Genomic DNA, 15,501 nt, shown 5'->3' on the forward strand with positions numbered 1-15,501 from the left:
TTTTTATACCTAGTGGATCAGTAAGTATATCCTTGGGGTGTGGGTGTCTCTCTTTGGGGCCCAAAGATTCAAGCTGTTAGGTCTTTTTGCACTTTGGGGGTTAGAATGTCAGAGGAGCGAATACTGTCTGCCTGTTCCTTAAAGCAGGCAGAAAGGGGTGTGGGGGGGTGAAGTCCTTCTCCCTCCCAAGCCCCTCTCTGATTTCCTCAGGTGAGTCTCCTGAGTAGGGAGATTCTGGTGGGTTGGTTGGCCAATGAGTGCTTCACCCCTGGGGTTTTGCCAAAGATCTGTCTGCTAGGGAATGACATATTTTCATCCTGTGAAAGTTACACTAGGGACACTCAGAGACATTTCATTAATAAGTGGCTTGTTTTTAGTGGTTTGTAAAAAAATAAGAAAGTATTAAATAGCAAAATAAAATTCAGTGCCAGCTTCTAGGTAGTTTTTTAGAACTGGTACTCATGAGCTCATTTCCTTATAAACCTTTGAACTTCCCTTCTGTGGTTGTGTGGTTATAGCAGTAGTTGGTAGAGAAAATAGTAAGGATAAGTACTGTTTTAGAATATGTGGACTTTTACTCTAAATGTACAATATTTTGCCAAGATGTTAATTTTTTGTTTTTTTTTTTTGAGGGTCTTACTCTGTTGCCTGGGCTAGAGTGCAGTGGTGCTGTCCTAGCTCACAGCAACCTCAAACTCCTGGGCTCAAGTGATCCTCCTACCTCAGCTTCCAGAGTAGCTAGGGCTACAGGTGCATGACACCATGCCAAGCTAATTTTTCTATTTTTTGTAGAGATGGGGTCTTGCTATGTTGCTCAGGCTGGTCTCAAACTCCTGGCCTCAAGTGATTCTCCCACCTTAGCCTCACAAAATTCTAGGATTATAGGCATGAGCCACCACGCCTGAACCCAAGATGTTAAATGTTTAACAAAAATGTAATTGGTTAAAAAAGTATACTTTCCAAAGATATTGGCTAGATATAGAAGATACTGGCTTAGATTATAGAAAAACTGGACTATAAAATAATCTTAGTTTTTTTCTGGAAGCTCATTTAGTGTACTGTGACTAGTATCTCAGAAGGGCTGTCTGATCTTGGGAGTTGGGAAGCCCAGGGAGGCATTTTAAAGACAACGGCAAGTTCTCATGTGTCCCTCTTATAGTCTTTGGAAAGATTTCTTTGTTGTTGAGACTTGTGCTGTTGAGACGTGAGCCTTCCAATCAGTGGCCAGTTGTGGGCCCCTTGCAGAGGAGAGGCAGGCCTTGGTGCATGTTGTTGCCTACCTGGTGTGTGATGTCAGGAAGGCTCCCAGCACCCAGACTTCACCAGATCACCACCCAGGCTCTCGTCAAGTGACCAGTAGTGGGAAGTGATCACTTTGGGATGGCACCATGTACCTATGTTATGGTGATTCCTGGGATAATGTTTTTACTAGGAGTTAAGTGAAAATCATGCATTTCTCCCCCTTGCCCCCTTCATTCTCACCCTTGCCTTAGGCTTTTCTTACACATCAACTTACACTTTTTCCCCTTTCTGTAGCCTTCCAGGATTAAGGGAGGTTCAGATTTTCCAAGTCCTGCCAATCCACCTTAAAGAAGATGCTTAATAAAGACCCTGCTATCATGATGTCAGTGAATTGCATCCTTCTGAGTGGGATGATGAGCGTGGGCCCACTGGGAATTGTCTCTTACCAGTTCTTCCCTCTATAGGTCTGAAGGACACACCAACTCAGGAAGACTGGCTGGTGAGTGTGCTTCCTGAAGGATCCAGGGTTGGTGTGGACCCAATGATCATTCCTACAGGTGAGTGAGCTTGGTCTCTTCCTGCTTGGGTATGGAAGTAGCTTCTAGATTCCTCTCCGTCCTTGTGGGATATGGAGCATTTGGGGGCTCAGCATAACTCGATGTCATGATTGAGACAAGGTGAAGAGAAGAATTGTGGGATAGAGGCAGAGGAAGGCTGTTGGTGAAGATGTCCTTTTACTGTTCCTCGTTGTGCACATGCAGCTCTGGGCTACGGGAGGATCATCTTTCAGAAGGTGCTGGGCTCTCTAGGCCCTGCTGCCTGCCTCAGCTGAAATGGGTGTTTCGTTCATGGCTGGGCTACGTGTGTGTCTCTTCAGATTACTGGAAGAAGATGGCCAAGGTTCTGAGAAGCGCTGGCCACCACCTCATTCCTGTCAAGGAGAACCTTGTTGACAAGATCTGGACGGACCGTCCTGAGCGCCCGTGCAAGCCCCTCCTCACACTGGGCCTGGATTACGCAGGTCAGAGCCACGGGAGCGCCCAACGGGTCCCAGCTGTCGTCCCCCACCTCTTGGTTTGGTCTCCAAACTAGTCCTCTAAATGCAAGTCACGTTTGAGCTGCTGGGAGGATTTTGCCCCACGTTGGCCCAGTGGGACTCATGAGGAATCAGGAGCTTTGTTTGTTTCCACTGTTGCCACCTACTTGCCACTTACTTTGGCTTAATTTATTTTGCAGAGCTCTTCTGGGTGGCTTTTTGGGTGCTGTTAGCATTTGTAGGTTTACCTTCCAAGCGCCCTCAGCCTCCATCTTGTGCTTTCTGCTTTAAAAGCTTTGGGGTGTGGGTGTGTTTCTGTGGCCTGTGTGACAGTGCTGGGTGAGGAGCATGCTCTGTGAGCGGTTGTGTGATTTATGAAGCAGTGACAGGGCAGGGGGAGCGGCTTGGGAGGTGGGGCTGCAGGGGAGGGCGCCTTGCTGAAGAAACAGAGGTGGATGGGGGATGGCTGTGGAATGTAGGCAGATTGCCCAGAGGGGTCCTGGGAAGAAAGCATGACAGCCCAGACTCTGGGCCAAGTTTTAAACAGCATTCCCGAGCTGATCTTCAAAGCAGCCCTTGGTGCAGGGGCAGCCCCCAGCTTGCTTTCCTGGGTGCCGCCCTCACAGGAGGGCATTGCAGGTTGGGGAGGATGGGTCCAGTGAGTGGCCCAGGGTCAGCTAAATATTTTCCATCAGTGTGGTTTGAATTTTTTTTCACTGAAGCAGCAACTCTGAGCTATGGCTTGTAGGGAGAGCAAATGTTGTAAAACTTTTATTCAGCAAACATTTGAGGGCCTACTCTGTGCAGGACACTATGCCAGGTGCTGGGTGGGTAAGACAGATGCCTACCTGGTTTACAGGTGGCTGTTACCTGAGTTACAAATGCTGCTATTGTGGGATGAGCTCTTCCACTTCCAGGGCCGCTGCTTCATTCTGAGGAGCAGCAGGGAGGCCTTGGCCATGTCTGACAGGGTGGTGTGATTTGGAAGTGGTAGTCACAGTGAGTCGGATCGTAGGGAATTCCTGGGTGTTAGCATAGGTGAGTCTTGCGGCCACATGCATGATAAGTGGTGGGTGCTATTCCTTTGACCTGTGAAACTGAGTGAGTTTTCTCTGCTGGGTGCTGTGTTCACATTTCTTCCTGTGTGTCCCCTGTCGTATCAATACTTAGACTAGTGTAATTGATTAATTTAATTGTCTTCTCTTCTAGCCCCATTGTAAGCCCCCATGAGGACAGGGACTAGGTCTAGTGCCTGGCACATACCTATACTGGCAAGTCTGGATGCTCTGTAGGCATTTGTGGGATGAATAAATGTATTAATTTTGCTGGTAAGGCAATCAGGGCTCATGACAGGTGGCTTGAGCCAGAGTCACACTTCTTATGTATAGGGCTTGAATCTAGGTCTCCTATCTGTGCAAGCAATGTGCACCCTGTAAGGTCTGGTGCTGGTTAAGAATGTTTGGGATGGGTTCTTTCATTTGGCTTCTGTGGCTTCCTGGGACCAGGGCTGGAGTCACAAGCACATTTGTCTCTTGCAGGCATCTCCTGGAAGGAAAAGGTTGCAGACCTTCGATTGAAAATGGCTGAGAGGAGTGTCATGTGGTTTGTGGTCACTGCTCTGGATGAGATTGCATGTGAGTGCTCTGGTGTCACTGTTGGGCGTGTTACCCGATCTCCTCTTTGGGTCTCTGGAAATCCGTGTCTTCCTGCCATTCAGCTTTCTGAGTGGCCAGGGAATAAGCAAAAGACTATGTCAACAAGTGAGTATAGGAGATGCCAATTAGGATGAAGGAGAAAGAATTACAGGGAGTAAGAGAAGGGAGTGTAGCCTTGCCCAGGGCAGTGTTATAGCCAGAGACTCATGTTGAATCCAAGAGTGACATCTAGCTCTGGCCAGTCTCAGGACGGTGGCACCTCTAAAGAACATTTCATGTCTGGTAGCCTCTCTCTAGGTTTAAAAGTGGGATCGTAGGAGATATTTTTTCCTTTATACTTTTCCTATAATTTCCCAAGGTCTTTGCAGCGAGAATATTTTGGAAACATTTCTACCTCAGAAAACTCAGGAACTAAAAGTTCCTTGCCAAGCCCTTTGATACTGTAGCAGTTTCTCTACAATAATCACCCTTATGCAATTGTTTAGTACCTTCTCTCATCTTCTAGAACCTGAAAAAATCTGGTTGAATCATCCTGTCTTGTCTCCTGTTTTCTGGGTGGATTTGAGCTAGGGCAATTGAGAAGAGGCACTGCTTTGTCTTGTTGCTTTCTCACTAGAGAAAGAGACCCTGCTACATGGTGTCCTAGCTCTTCAGTCCCCTTCTCATCTCTTCTATCCCCAAGACTTTGTTAAAGGTATCAGTGACTTATATCCCTAATTAACTTAATAACCTGAATATTAGAGAAAAAAACATATAAAAGTAGTTTCTCAGTTTGATTATAACAAGAACACATTCCCATTATGGAAAACCTGGCAAATGAAGAGAAAGTAGAAAGAAGAAAAAAAAAAATCACCTATAATTCTATTACCCAGAAGTAATATGTTAATATTATATACATTTTGTAGCCTTTTTTCAATCTTTCAGTATACTTAAAGCACATAGAAGCATAATTTTTTAAGTATTAAATATTACAACATGTGGTTATACCATAACTTACTTAACCCTAAGGATGACCTTTGGGTTATTTCCAGTTTTCCCACAATTTATTATAATGCTATCTTCAGAATCCTGGTTCATAAATCCAAGTCTTAATGTCTGATAATTTCTTCCTTTTATTTCTGGTTGACTTTTAGGGGTAGTGTTACGGGTTAGCAGGTATGTGTATGGTAGGGCTTTGGGCCCATCTTGCCCTTTACCTGCACAGAAGCTTGCATGGTGGCATTTGAGCACACACATCTTGCCACACTCTCAACCAGCCCCAGATACTATCGTCTATAAAAAGTGCTAGTACGGTAGGTAAAAAACGTTGCTTCACCACTTTACTTTGAGAAACCGCTCTTTTAAAATAGAGGCTATACTTTTGATGCCAGGGCCTTTTTGCACTCTGATCCTCAGGAGAGCAAACCCTCAGGAGCTGGAAGCTCTGGGACCAGAGCTGTGCCCTTTACCGGGCCCTCCAGTTTCTCAAACGTTTAGTGACCTTACCAGATCCCCTGACACTGGCTGACAGTGGGTCCCCACCCAGCTGTGGTGCCATAGCAAACCTGTGGGTGGGCCCCAGGCTCCAGTTTCATTCGTGGGCCGCAGCCCTGCTAACTCACTCCTTTTCTTTCTGCCTCTGACGGGAAGCTCCGCCTTGATGGGGCTCACTGACCCTTACAGAGGGGGCCCTGTCTGGCCTCCCTTGTGGGTGGGTCTAAGTTTTTTTGTCCTAGGCTACCTTGCTTCAGGAGGGAGAGAGTGCTGTCTCCTTCCTCTTTATTTGGGGGTACACAGAGGTTTGTCTGTGGCAAGGCCTGGCAGGTCACCACCACGCAGACCATTTGAACTCTTTGTCTGTGGGGCATTTCTCATGTTTTCTGACTAATAACTCTTACTCCCTTCTCTAAACAGTTCTGGTGCCATCGTGTGGCAGACATGAGCAATTGCAGCTCAGAGGTGGAACCGGGAGTAAGGTTCCCTGCTTTTTTGAGCAGTGCCACCGAATCCTTCCACAGCAGCTGGACTCCAAGCCAAAGTTCTTCCCTCCCGCTACAGGTGACGCTGTAAAATCCCAAGTCAGGCAGGTGATAGGACTTTGATTTCTTTTTAGGGCTCTTCAATCTTCGAGGATCAGATGTGGAGCACAATCCGGTATTTTTCTCCTACGCAATCATAGGACTAGAGTCGATCATGTGAGTGTTTGCTTCTCACCTGGAACTTCCTTCCCTGCAGTGCCTTGGCGCCCCAGTCTCCCCTTTCTGGTCTTGGTCCACCTGTCACTGCCTGATGACTTGCTGATGTGCTGCTTTGTTCTCTTTCCCTTCTCGTTTTCATCAATAGTAGGTGTTTATTTATATCCTGCCTCTCCTTTAACCCCCCAAGTGATTTGAAATCTGTGAAAGTATCTATAGTACTATGAGATGAAAAAAGAAGTAGGTGAGGCTGTTAGGACCAAGCTGGAATGAGGTTTGTTCACAAAATTCCTGCTGCAAGATCTTATTCAGGCTACACATTTAATTCCAGGTTTTCTAGAAGCTGGTGCAAAGGGGTATATAGGCTCAGTTACATAATCCTGGGTCCACAATGCAAATAAACCTAGTTATTTCAAAGGTCAGAAATAATATGGGAGAACTCCCTGAACTATGCTTTGTTCAATTGTCAGTTATCTTTTCAGAGCATTGCTTGTGGCCTTCCTGTCATTGCCCTTCTATTTGCATGACTTTCTATATTTGGACAACACATTTATTGAGTGCCTGCTATGTGCTAGGGGTCTCTTTAGCTGCTAGGGTGAGTGAGACAGAAGGAGTCCCAGGTTAGAGATGGGGAGATGAGTATCTCCTCTCCCCGAGGGATCTGGGCACATATACAGACAACTTGTCAACAAGATGAGTACAGGTGTTGTAAGAGGGACCTGACCTAGGCTCGGGGGTCAGAGGACACTCTCGGGGAAAGTAATATCGAAGCAGAGATGAAGGATAAATGGGAGTTAGCTAGGTGAATGGCAGGGTGAGGAGGAGTGGGAAACTGTGATCCCAGTAGAGGGAACAGCATTTCCAGGCTCTGGGCAGGAGAAAGCATGGCATGGGTAGGATCCAAAGTAGTCCAGTGTGATTGGAAGCTAATGTGAGGCCAGAAGGTGAGTAGGAGCCACATGAAAGAAAGGCTTTATGGGTCAAGTTCAGAGCTTACGCTCTTGTCCTGAGGACATCCGGGAGTGATTGAATGAATTTTTCAGAGGGAACCACGTGTCAGACTTGTAAATTATAAAGAATATTATAACTGTGGAAACTTGGATGGATGGGACAAGACTTGGAGGCTGTGGCACTAATCCAAGGGAGAGATGGTGGTGGCCTGAGGCCGGGTGGTGACTGCGCAAGGCTGGAGATAAAGCTGTACAGATATGGAGATTAGGTTCCTTAGTCCTGTTGTTCCCAAGGACTTAATGAAGGCAGGGAAGTGGGGGTGTCAAGGAGGACAGTGCTCAGGTTTGTCGCTTGGGGAATCAGGTGGGGGATGACAACCCACAGGGACAGAGAACACGGTTTGAAGAGCAGGATTTGGGGAAGTTGTGAGGAGGAGAGAAAAGCTGCTTGGTTTTAGTTGCCAGCAGACAAAGCCTGATGCGTGTGTGTCTGTGTCTGTCTGTCTGTGTTCTCACTCTCTCGCTTATGTGCCTTCCTTTTTCTGTCACCCACCTGGCCCCTCTGCAGGCTCTTCATTGATGGTGACCGCATAGACACCCCCAGTGTGAAGGAGCACCTGCTTCTTGACTTGGGCTTGGAAGCCGAATACAGAATCCAGGTGCTTCCCTACAAGTCCATCCTGAGTGAGCTGAAGACCCTGTGTGCTGACGTCTCCCCAAGGGAGAAGGTGTGGGTCAGTGACAAGGCCAGCTACGCCGTGAGCGAGGCTATCCCCAAGGTTGGTGGCCCCACTCTGGCCCATCCTACATCCCGCCACCCCTAACCAGTTCTGGCATAGTGCAGCAATGTGATCAAAGCAGAGGCTGTTGAGGCAGCTCCCTGAGACTGGCTGTAGGGTCAGAGCTGGAGCTGTACTGAGAGTCAGAGGCCCCTGAGAGCTCACTGAGTCCTGTGTTTTCCAGAGTGTGGCATGAATGATGATTTTAGGGGTACACATTAATACTTAGATTTATTTAAATGTATCTAAATGTATCTGTTTTAACAGAATTTAATGTATACTAGAAAAAAATATAACCAGCATATGAGTCCATGATACTATAAAAATTATTTAAGACAAAATTTAGTTTAATAAACTAAGTTGATTTAAAGATGATTTAAAGAAAAGTACTAAGTAAATTAGGGTGCCATGTATAGGAAACTCAGGTAAAAGCTGTGCAGGTGGTATGAAAACACCTGAGGTTTGGGAAACGCTCCATATATACATCCCCTCCCCCACCACATTTTATAGCTATGAAGACTTGAGGCCCAGAGAGGCTTGGGGAGTTGGGGATGTGTCAAAGGTCAAGTGATAGCGTCAGTTTTGCACTTTACTGAGCTCCTGCTGGGCAGTGCTAAGCAGCTCACACTTGTTGCCTCATTTTGGTTAGGGTCTGAGGCAGGATTGGAATCCTTCCTGGGAGGAGCCCAGGCCTGACCCTCTAGACCTGGCTTGCCATGGTACCCCTGCCACTGTCACTGTGTGTTACCTCTAGCAAGGTGCTCAGAGCTTTACTTGACCCAAGTAGGGCTCACTCCTGTCTTCCCTGTTTCATGAGGGGTATGTATGAGAGAGAAAGAGAGAGAGAGAAGAGTAAAGACAGTGAAAGCAATTTGAGAAGCTCTGTGGAGGTACTAGGTATGCTGACCACCACCACCCTGCCAGATTACACGACTAGATTCTAACTTGTTCTTAAACTGGGAAGGGTCTTCTCTCAGCCTTTTAAGATGAGACCATTAGCAGTAGCTGAGATGTGATCACTGAGCGGAAAGGGGGAGCGAGCAGGAGACCTCCCTCCTCAGGTCATGTGCATCCCTAGATGGGGGAAAAAGCCTCCTTTGTGCAGCAAGAGAGGGGTTATTTCGGTCAAGCTTTGAGTGGTTACTGAACTCTGACCACAACCACAGAGGCTTAGAAAGCAATATCTTGCTGATGGCTGGCAGCCAGCAGTCTCAAAGAGCTAAGGGGAGGGGTCGGAGGATGGAAGAGAGAGAACTTGTTTGATGTACTTACTCTTTTTGGATGAGCTCAAGCTTAGGGTTATCAATCAAAAGGGGTAGGTCTTTGGATCCCTAGGGGACAGCTGTGTGTGGGTCCCGAGTGGGAGCTCTTCAAATGATTTGTCTAAAGTGCATTTGGCTGAGCAGAGGTGGTTGCCTTGGTCTTGGTAGGTGGGGCAGGCTTGATTTCCCATCCTACTGCGCTTTGCCTCTAGGACAATCGCTGCTGTATGCCTTACACCCCCATCTGCATCGCCAAAGCTGTGAAGAATTCAGCCGAGTTGGAAGGCATGAGGCGGGCTCACGTGAGTAGAGCAGTTGGTGCAGAATATGGGATGTGAGGTGGTCAGAAGGCCTGGCTCCTGCCCCCTTACCTCCTGTGGCCTTGATCTTGGCACAAGGTTGGAATCTCTCTGAGCCACAGCCTCCTGGCTTCCTGAGTTAATGAGAATGAAATGAAAGACTTGATGGGTTAGATCTTTACAAAGAATAACACAACACAAAAAGAGATATTGATGATGATAGTGTAGATGATAGTGATGATAGTGATGCCTCATAAAATGGCCTGATTGTGTTTTAAGGCAAAGGGTGGGTTTAGAAAGAATTGTGGCCCAGAGATGGCTTTTGGGGCCTGTCTTTCTTGGTCCCTGTAGGGCAGGAGTTTATACCTTTGGGGCAGCTGTTCCTGATTACGCCTGAACTACTGAATACCAGAGGAGCCCTTTCCCTGATAATGGGAATTGCTGCAAACTGGCTTCCAGGAAATGTCCACCTGCAAAGCCCCGATTGCTGGTGGTTTGTGGCCCTGTAGGTGCAGCCCTCTCAGTGTCGCATTAGGGCTAGGCTCTGAATCTGGCCATCTGATTTTCGGTATTAACTTTAAAAAATGTCTCTATTGTTTGCACAGGTTAAAGATGCCGTTGCCCTCTGTGAACTCTTTAACTGGCTGGAGAAAGAGGTTGGTTGTTAGAAATTATTCGGAAATATCTACATGTGATTCTAACTGTGCCATCCTCCATGCCTGTTGACCATGAGGTCTAAGATCTCAATCTAATTTTAGGCTCTATTTTAATAGTTCATTTTGGAAATTTGGTGTGTGTATTTTAAAATTCTTTAATTGTGGAAAATAGTAAGAAGGACGAAGAAAGAAATTCCATAACAGAGTAGATCCTTTTTGGATTAGGGAATCATAACTAAGTAGAGTTTCATTATAAGGAAAAATGACCCTTATAATATTATTATAGGCAAGCTGATTGTATTAGAAGAAAAAGAACCTTGTGTACATCTTGAACTTTAAGCCATAAAACTTTTCATATTAAATTGACTCTTAGTCATTACTTTCTTGCCCTTCTACTCCCTGTAGTTGACAAGAGGGTGGTTTCTTTTTGCTGTGATTAAACAATGTCATGTTCTCTTTTAGTATTATATAAACAACTCTTTAACTGGGAAAAGAAAATATCTTTATTCCTACCAGTGTAAATATTTTTTCTCCATGTTTCCTTCTGGCTGTTGTTCATCTGTATAAATTATTTTAAAAATGTCATTTTAAAAATGACATTTTTACATGTCTCTCAGTGTGCAGATATAATTTTGTATTTTGTTTATTTTATTCACTTAGAGTCATAGTGTGACTATTTTCCGTGTGTTTTGAGGCCTTGAAAAAGGATCCACATGGAAACTGCATCTAGAGGCTAGACTGATTTACTTACCCATTCTTCCTATTTTCAAATGTTTAGGTTGTTTTTTAACTTTTTGCTGTTACCAATAATCCCACAATAACATCTTTGCATTTACCTTTTTTATTTCATTATGATGATTTTCTTAGGATGATTTCCTGGGAGTGGGCACTTTTGAATTTTTGAACTTAGGTGCATTGTTTTGGGAAGTTTTAGAATAAAATACCAAGGCAACATAGTTGAGTGAAAAAGTAAATGAATAAAAAACCTCTACTTTAGTTAGCTTTGGTGAGAGCCTTTAGATGATCTTTCCTTATCGAAGGTGAGACTGAGCCGTGTCCTGTAGATTGGACAGTTGGGTTATGGAAATTGAGGTCAAAGTAAGCTTCTCATGGACCTCCTCTAACATGTATGGTGCACAACGTGGATTTCTCTCTCCAGGTGACTTATAAGCAATTTTCTCCTAGGTTCCCAAAGGTGGCGTGACTGAGATCTCAGCTGCTGACAAGGCTGAGGAGTTTCGCAGGTAAGGATCCCTTTGGGGGAGCCACAAACCTCCACTGCTTCCCTTGCAAGTCAGATGAGGCCAGAAGGGCCCAAATATTTGGCACAGTAAAACCTTTAAGCTGCTCTACACTCTGTGTCTGTCTGTTGCAGGCAGCAAGTGGACTTTGTGGACCTGAGCTTCCCAACGATTTCCAGTACGGGACCCAACGGCGCCATCATTCACTACGCGTAAGGCACGCGGAGGAGCATGCCGCCTGGCTTTGCTGTCGCTTCCGCACGGAGCCTGAGCAGAGCAGAGACGTTATTTTACCAGAGGCCCCTGTGCCCACCTCCATGTGTCTGTTGAGACTGTAAAATGAAGGGAAAAAAGACCTCTGAGGTCTTATTTCTTGTTTTCTCTGAATCCAGAAGCCTCTGCCTTTCCAGTGCTCCTCTCAGGTGCAGTGTGGCCCTGGCATTCTCTACAGCGTAGTCAGATGATATCCCTCTTTCCTGTTTGAAGCTACAGGAGCTATATTCATAGGTCTTGAATCTTGATGACTGGAATTTTTGAGTGTTTTTATTTCCTGATAAAAGCAGCCTTCTTAATGTCCTAGTCCTTATATCTTACAGGCTCTGTCAGCTCTGTACCAGAAAAATTTGTCACGAGGTTGCGGGGCTCCTTATTTTGGGTAGAGAGATGACCAGTATCCTCTCTCCTCTCCCCCTGGGCTTGAAGCCTGGCATCCTGATCTGTGGGGATTTTTACCACATGATCTGTAAGAACCTGTGATCTATAAGAGTGGTGCCTCCTTGAACTGTGAACTGAGACTGTGGGGGTATTGGTATGTTTAGGACTGGCAGCTCCCTGTGGGGTTGGTGGGGATGTATTAATAATTAGGCTTGGTCATTGGGTTTCAGCCTCAGCTCTGCCCAGCTCACGCCATTTTTCTTTGCACTGGGCATTGGGCATTGGGCATATTGGGTCTTATGCTTCCCATCTGGGACATGCACAGTCATGGAAAGAACACTTGGTCTGTCTCTCTGTGGGCACAACCCCCCCCCCCCACGCCCTTTTTAATAAGTGCTTGTAGAATTTTTAGTTTGGGGGCAGATTTTGAAGCTGTGTGTGGGAGATAGTCACAGATGTGACAGTACAGTTCTCTCACATTAATATTTCTGTTCCAACATAAAAATAACAAAAGGATTTCACTTTTTATCTTATGTTTAACTCAGATGATCAGATGATGAATTTCCTGACTGGATACTGTCCTGGGATTTTGCATATAATTAAAACATTAAGCAGTTTCTTTTCAAGGGGAGAGAAATTTGCTTCTCTTTTGGCATTTCTTCATTGTGGGCTGTTGGAGGCCTGTTGAGAGGCAGGGCACTGGAGGCTGGCCCTGGCTCTGATTGTTTTTTAGTTGTTCAGCCCATGTGCCAACTGGTGCCTTTATTGCTGGAGAGGGGCTAGTACCTGGACGTGAAGGACACCCTCCCTTCAGCTGCAGGGGGGAGACTTGGGATGTCTTCATCTCTTTGGGCATTTCCCGGTGTGGTGTCCAGAAAATAGCATGGGGAAAGTGGATCACTTTTTGAAAACACCTCATATTCATTTGACAAAAGTACTCCAGCTTGAGAGTGTCATGATCCACTCCTTTCCCCAACAAAATCCCTTTAGTTTTTCTCCCAAATTGAGACATTCACCCCCTCCCTGTCTGGTGGTCTGGGAAGCAGGTGGTGGAGGGCCCTGAAGAAGTATGGCCTGGAAGTTGAGGCAGGGGCCCGACTCCCGGAGACAAGTGAGGCCTGATGACTCCAGGCTGCTCTCATCGCAGTTCCCAAGACTCTAGCTTGGCCTCTCTCCATGCTCATTTTTGTACAGTTATCTCTTGACTACTTGTTTTGTTCCAGACACAAACAGAGGTAGACATAAAGAAATGTCTTACTCTTCCTTTTCTTGAGCTCTTTATCTAGTTGAGGAGATATATTGACTGGGTTTTTGAATAGGAAAAGTTTTTAATATTAATTGAAATGATTTATTGGGTAACTTTTTATTTTGATATAATTTCAGACTTAACATAAGTTGCAAGAATAGTACAAGGAACTCTTGTATGCCCTCCACCCAGATTCACCAAGTGTTTGTATTTGTGGAATAATTAATTTTTTGTTAACTTTGTTAGGCCAGTCCCTGAGACGAATAGGACCTTGTCCCTGGATGAGGTGTACCTCATTGACTCGGGTGCTCAGTACAAGTAAGTGAACGGGGACTGCTGTGGAACTTGCCTCTGGATTTAGGCAGTTGAGTAGGTGGACGAGTTGAGCCCCAGCTGAGAGTGCTCAGCTGGTAATCACATTGTGTGCTGGCCACGCATGGAATCGCTCTTGTGTTTTGTCCTTTAATTCACCCCTAGTTGAAATAGCCCAGTTGTGACTCTGTTCCCACAAAAGACTGTTTGATAGAAACATTTAGTCCTTGGCCGGAAGTTGTTTAAATACTCAGTAAATAACTGAAATAAAGCAGACTTTTGGGACCATTGGAAAGTTTTCTGCCTCAGCCCATAAACTGCCTGCCCGGCTTCCTGTATGTAAGGGATTAATTTTGAATGAATGAATGAGAAATGAGGGCTACCCCCAAATTTCTGGATATCCTTCTTCTTGTCTGCCGCTTTCCTGGCATTTGGGACTGTGGCTAAGGGAGGACCTAATTATTAGATGAGCTTAGCCAATTACATGGTGACCACACCCAGCTTTGGGACCCAGGGGTGGAAACCATATCTGCCTGTGGCTAAGGGTACAGGGCTTGCTTGGTAATGGTGTGAACTTGTTCACTTCTAAATTTTGGCAGGATTCTGAAAGTTATCCTTTTAGGGATGTGGGCTAGGGTGTGTGAAGAGATATACTTGGATATATATTTTTTAAATTTTAAATTAAAAAATTTTTAGTCTTTAGACTTCTAATTATTGTTTTTTGTTTGTTTGTTTTGCCTATAAGGAAGTGGATGTTTCGATATTTTTTAGGGTCTCTGTCCAGGAAACCCCTTGCTGTCTTGATAAGAGGAGTTATTATATATTCTGGCCCTCTTTTGCTAGAAATAGGCTCCTATTTACTTTGGTCTCTTCTGTCTTGTTCAAACCCCAGCGATGGTGTCTCTGATGAAACAGCCCTTACACAGTAGACCAAGAGTGTATGTGTCAGGGGCTAAGTTCACTTTATTAAGCCATCGTTGTATACACACTTTGTCTCATTTTTTATAACAACTTTATTGAAATAAGATTCATGTGCTATATAATTCACCTACTTAAAATATACAGTTAATTTTTTTTTTATATTCACAGAGTTGTGCAACCATCACCACAGTTAATTTTAGAGCATTTTCATCACCCCAAAAAGAAACCTCATACCCATTGGCAGTCACTCCCTCTTTTCCTCCACCATAGAGAACCACTACCCTATTTCTGTCTCTATGGATTTGCCTAGTCTGAACATTCCATATAAATGGAATTATGTAATGTATGGCCTTGTGTCTGGCTTCTGTCACTTAGTGTGATGGCCTCAAGGTTCATCCATGTTGTAGCATGTATCAGTACTTCGTTCCTTTTTATTACCAAATAATATTCCATTGTATGGCTACATCCCATTTTGTTTATTCATCACTTGATGGACATTTGGTTGTTTCCACCTTTTGTCTAGTATGAATATATGAACATTCATGTACCTGTTATTGTGTAGATGTATGTTTTCAGTTCTCTTGGGTATATACCTAGGAATGGAATTGCTGGGTCATATGGTGACTAAACATTTATCCTTTTAAGGAACTGCAAACTGCTTTCCAAAGTGGCTGTACCATTTTACATGCCCACCAGCAGTCTGTGAGGGGTCTAATTGCTCCACATCCTCACCTGTCTCATGTTTGATTGAAAGCTTATTTCAACTGAAAACTAATTTTTTCTTTCTTTTTGAAAGGGATGGAACCACAGATGTGACCCGGACCATGCATTTTGGGACCCCTACAGCCTACGAGAAGGTAAGGCGGAGGGGAAAAATGCAAGAGGCCCTCTGCTTTCTTTGAGAAGAACTTTGCTTTTGTAAAAAAGGATTATATAAAGAAGTAAAAATTATATGTGGTATAGTAAAATTGCTCATTAGTGTGGAGTCAGGCTTATCTGCTTTATGAAGTCCATTTACTTAATTATGGGAGGGTAAGACATTTGGAGAAATTTTAAAAGCATTCTGTTAAGGTC

General features: G+C 44.9%; 1 protein-coding gene across 2 annotated transcripts in view; it reads left to right on the top strand.

The window, feature by feature from the left end:
• Positions 1-15,501, top strand: part of XPNPEP1 (X-prolyl aminopeptidase 1) — a 53,700-nt gene that overhangs the window by 29,302 nt on the left and 8,897 nt on the right. For both annotated transcript variants that reach the window (XM_012770905.2, XM_076009798.1), the window contains 11 exons: positions 1,707-1,799; positions 2,120-2,263; positions 3,817-3,912; positions 6,026-6,107; positions 7,626-7,836; positions 9,311-9,400; positions 10,003-10,053; positions 11,239-11,297; positions 11,429-11,506; positions 13,441-13,512; positions 15,224-15,284. In XM_012770905.2, coding sequence (XP_012626359.1) covers positions 1,707-1,799; positions 2,120-2,263; positions 3,817-3,912; positions 6,026-6,107; positions 7,626-7,836; positions 9,311-9,400; positions 10,003-10,053; positions 11,239-11,297; positions 11,429-11,506; positions 13,441-13,512; positions 15,224-15,284 — 1,037 coding nt within the window. The remainder of the gene's footprint in view (positions 1-1,706; positions 1,800-2,119; positions 2,264-3,816; positions 3,913-6,025; positions 6,108-7,625; positions 7,837-9,310; positions 9,401-10,002; positions 10,054-11,238; positions 11,298-11,428; positions 11,507-13,440; positions 13,513-15,223; positions 15,285-15,501) is intronic.

The sequence above is a fragment of the Microcebus murinus genome, chromosome 14 (assembly GCF_040939455.1).
Source record: "Microcebus murinus isolate Inina chromosome 14, M.murinus_Inina_mat1.0, whole genome shotgun sequence".
Taxonomy (NCBI): Eukaryota; Metazoa; Chordata; class Mammalia; order Primates; family Cheirogaleidae; genus Microcebus; species Microcebus murinus.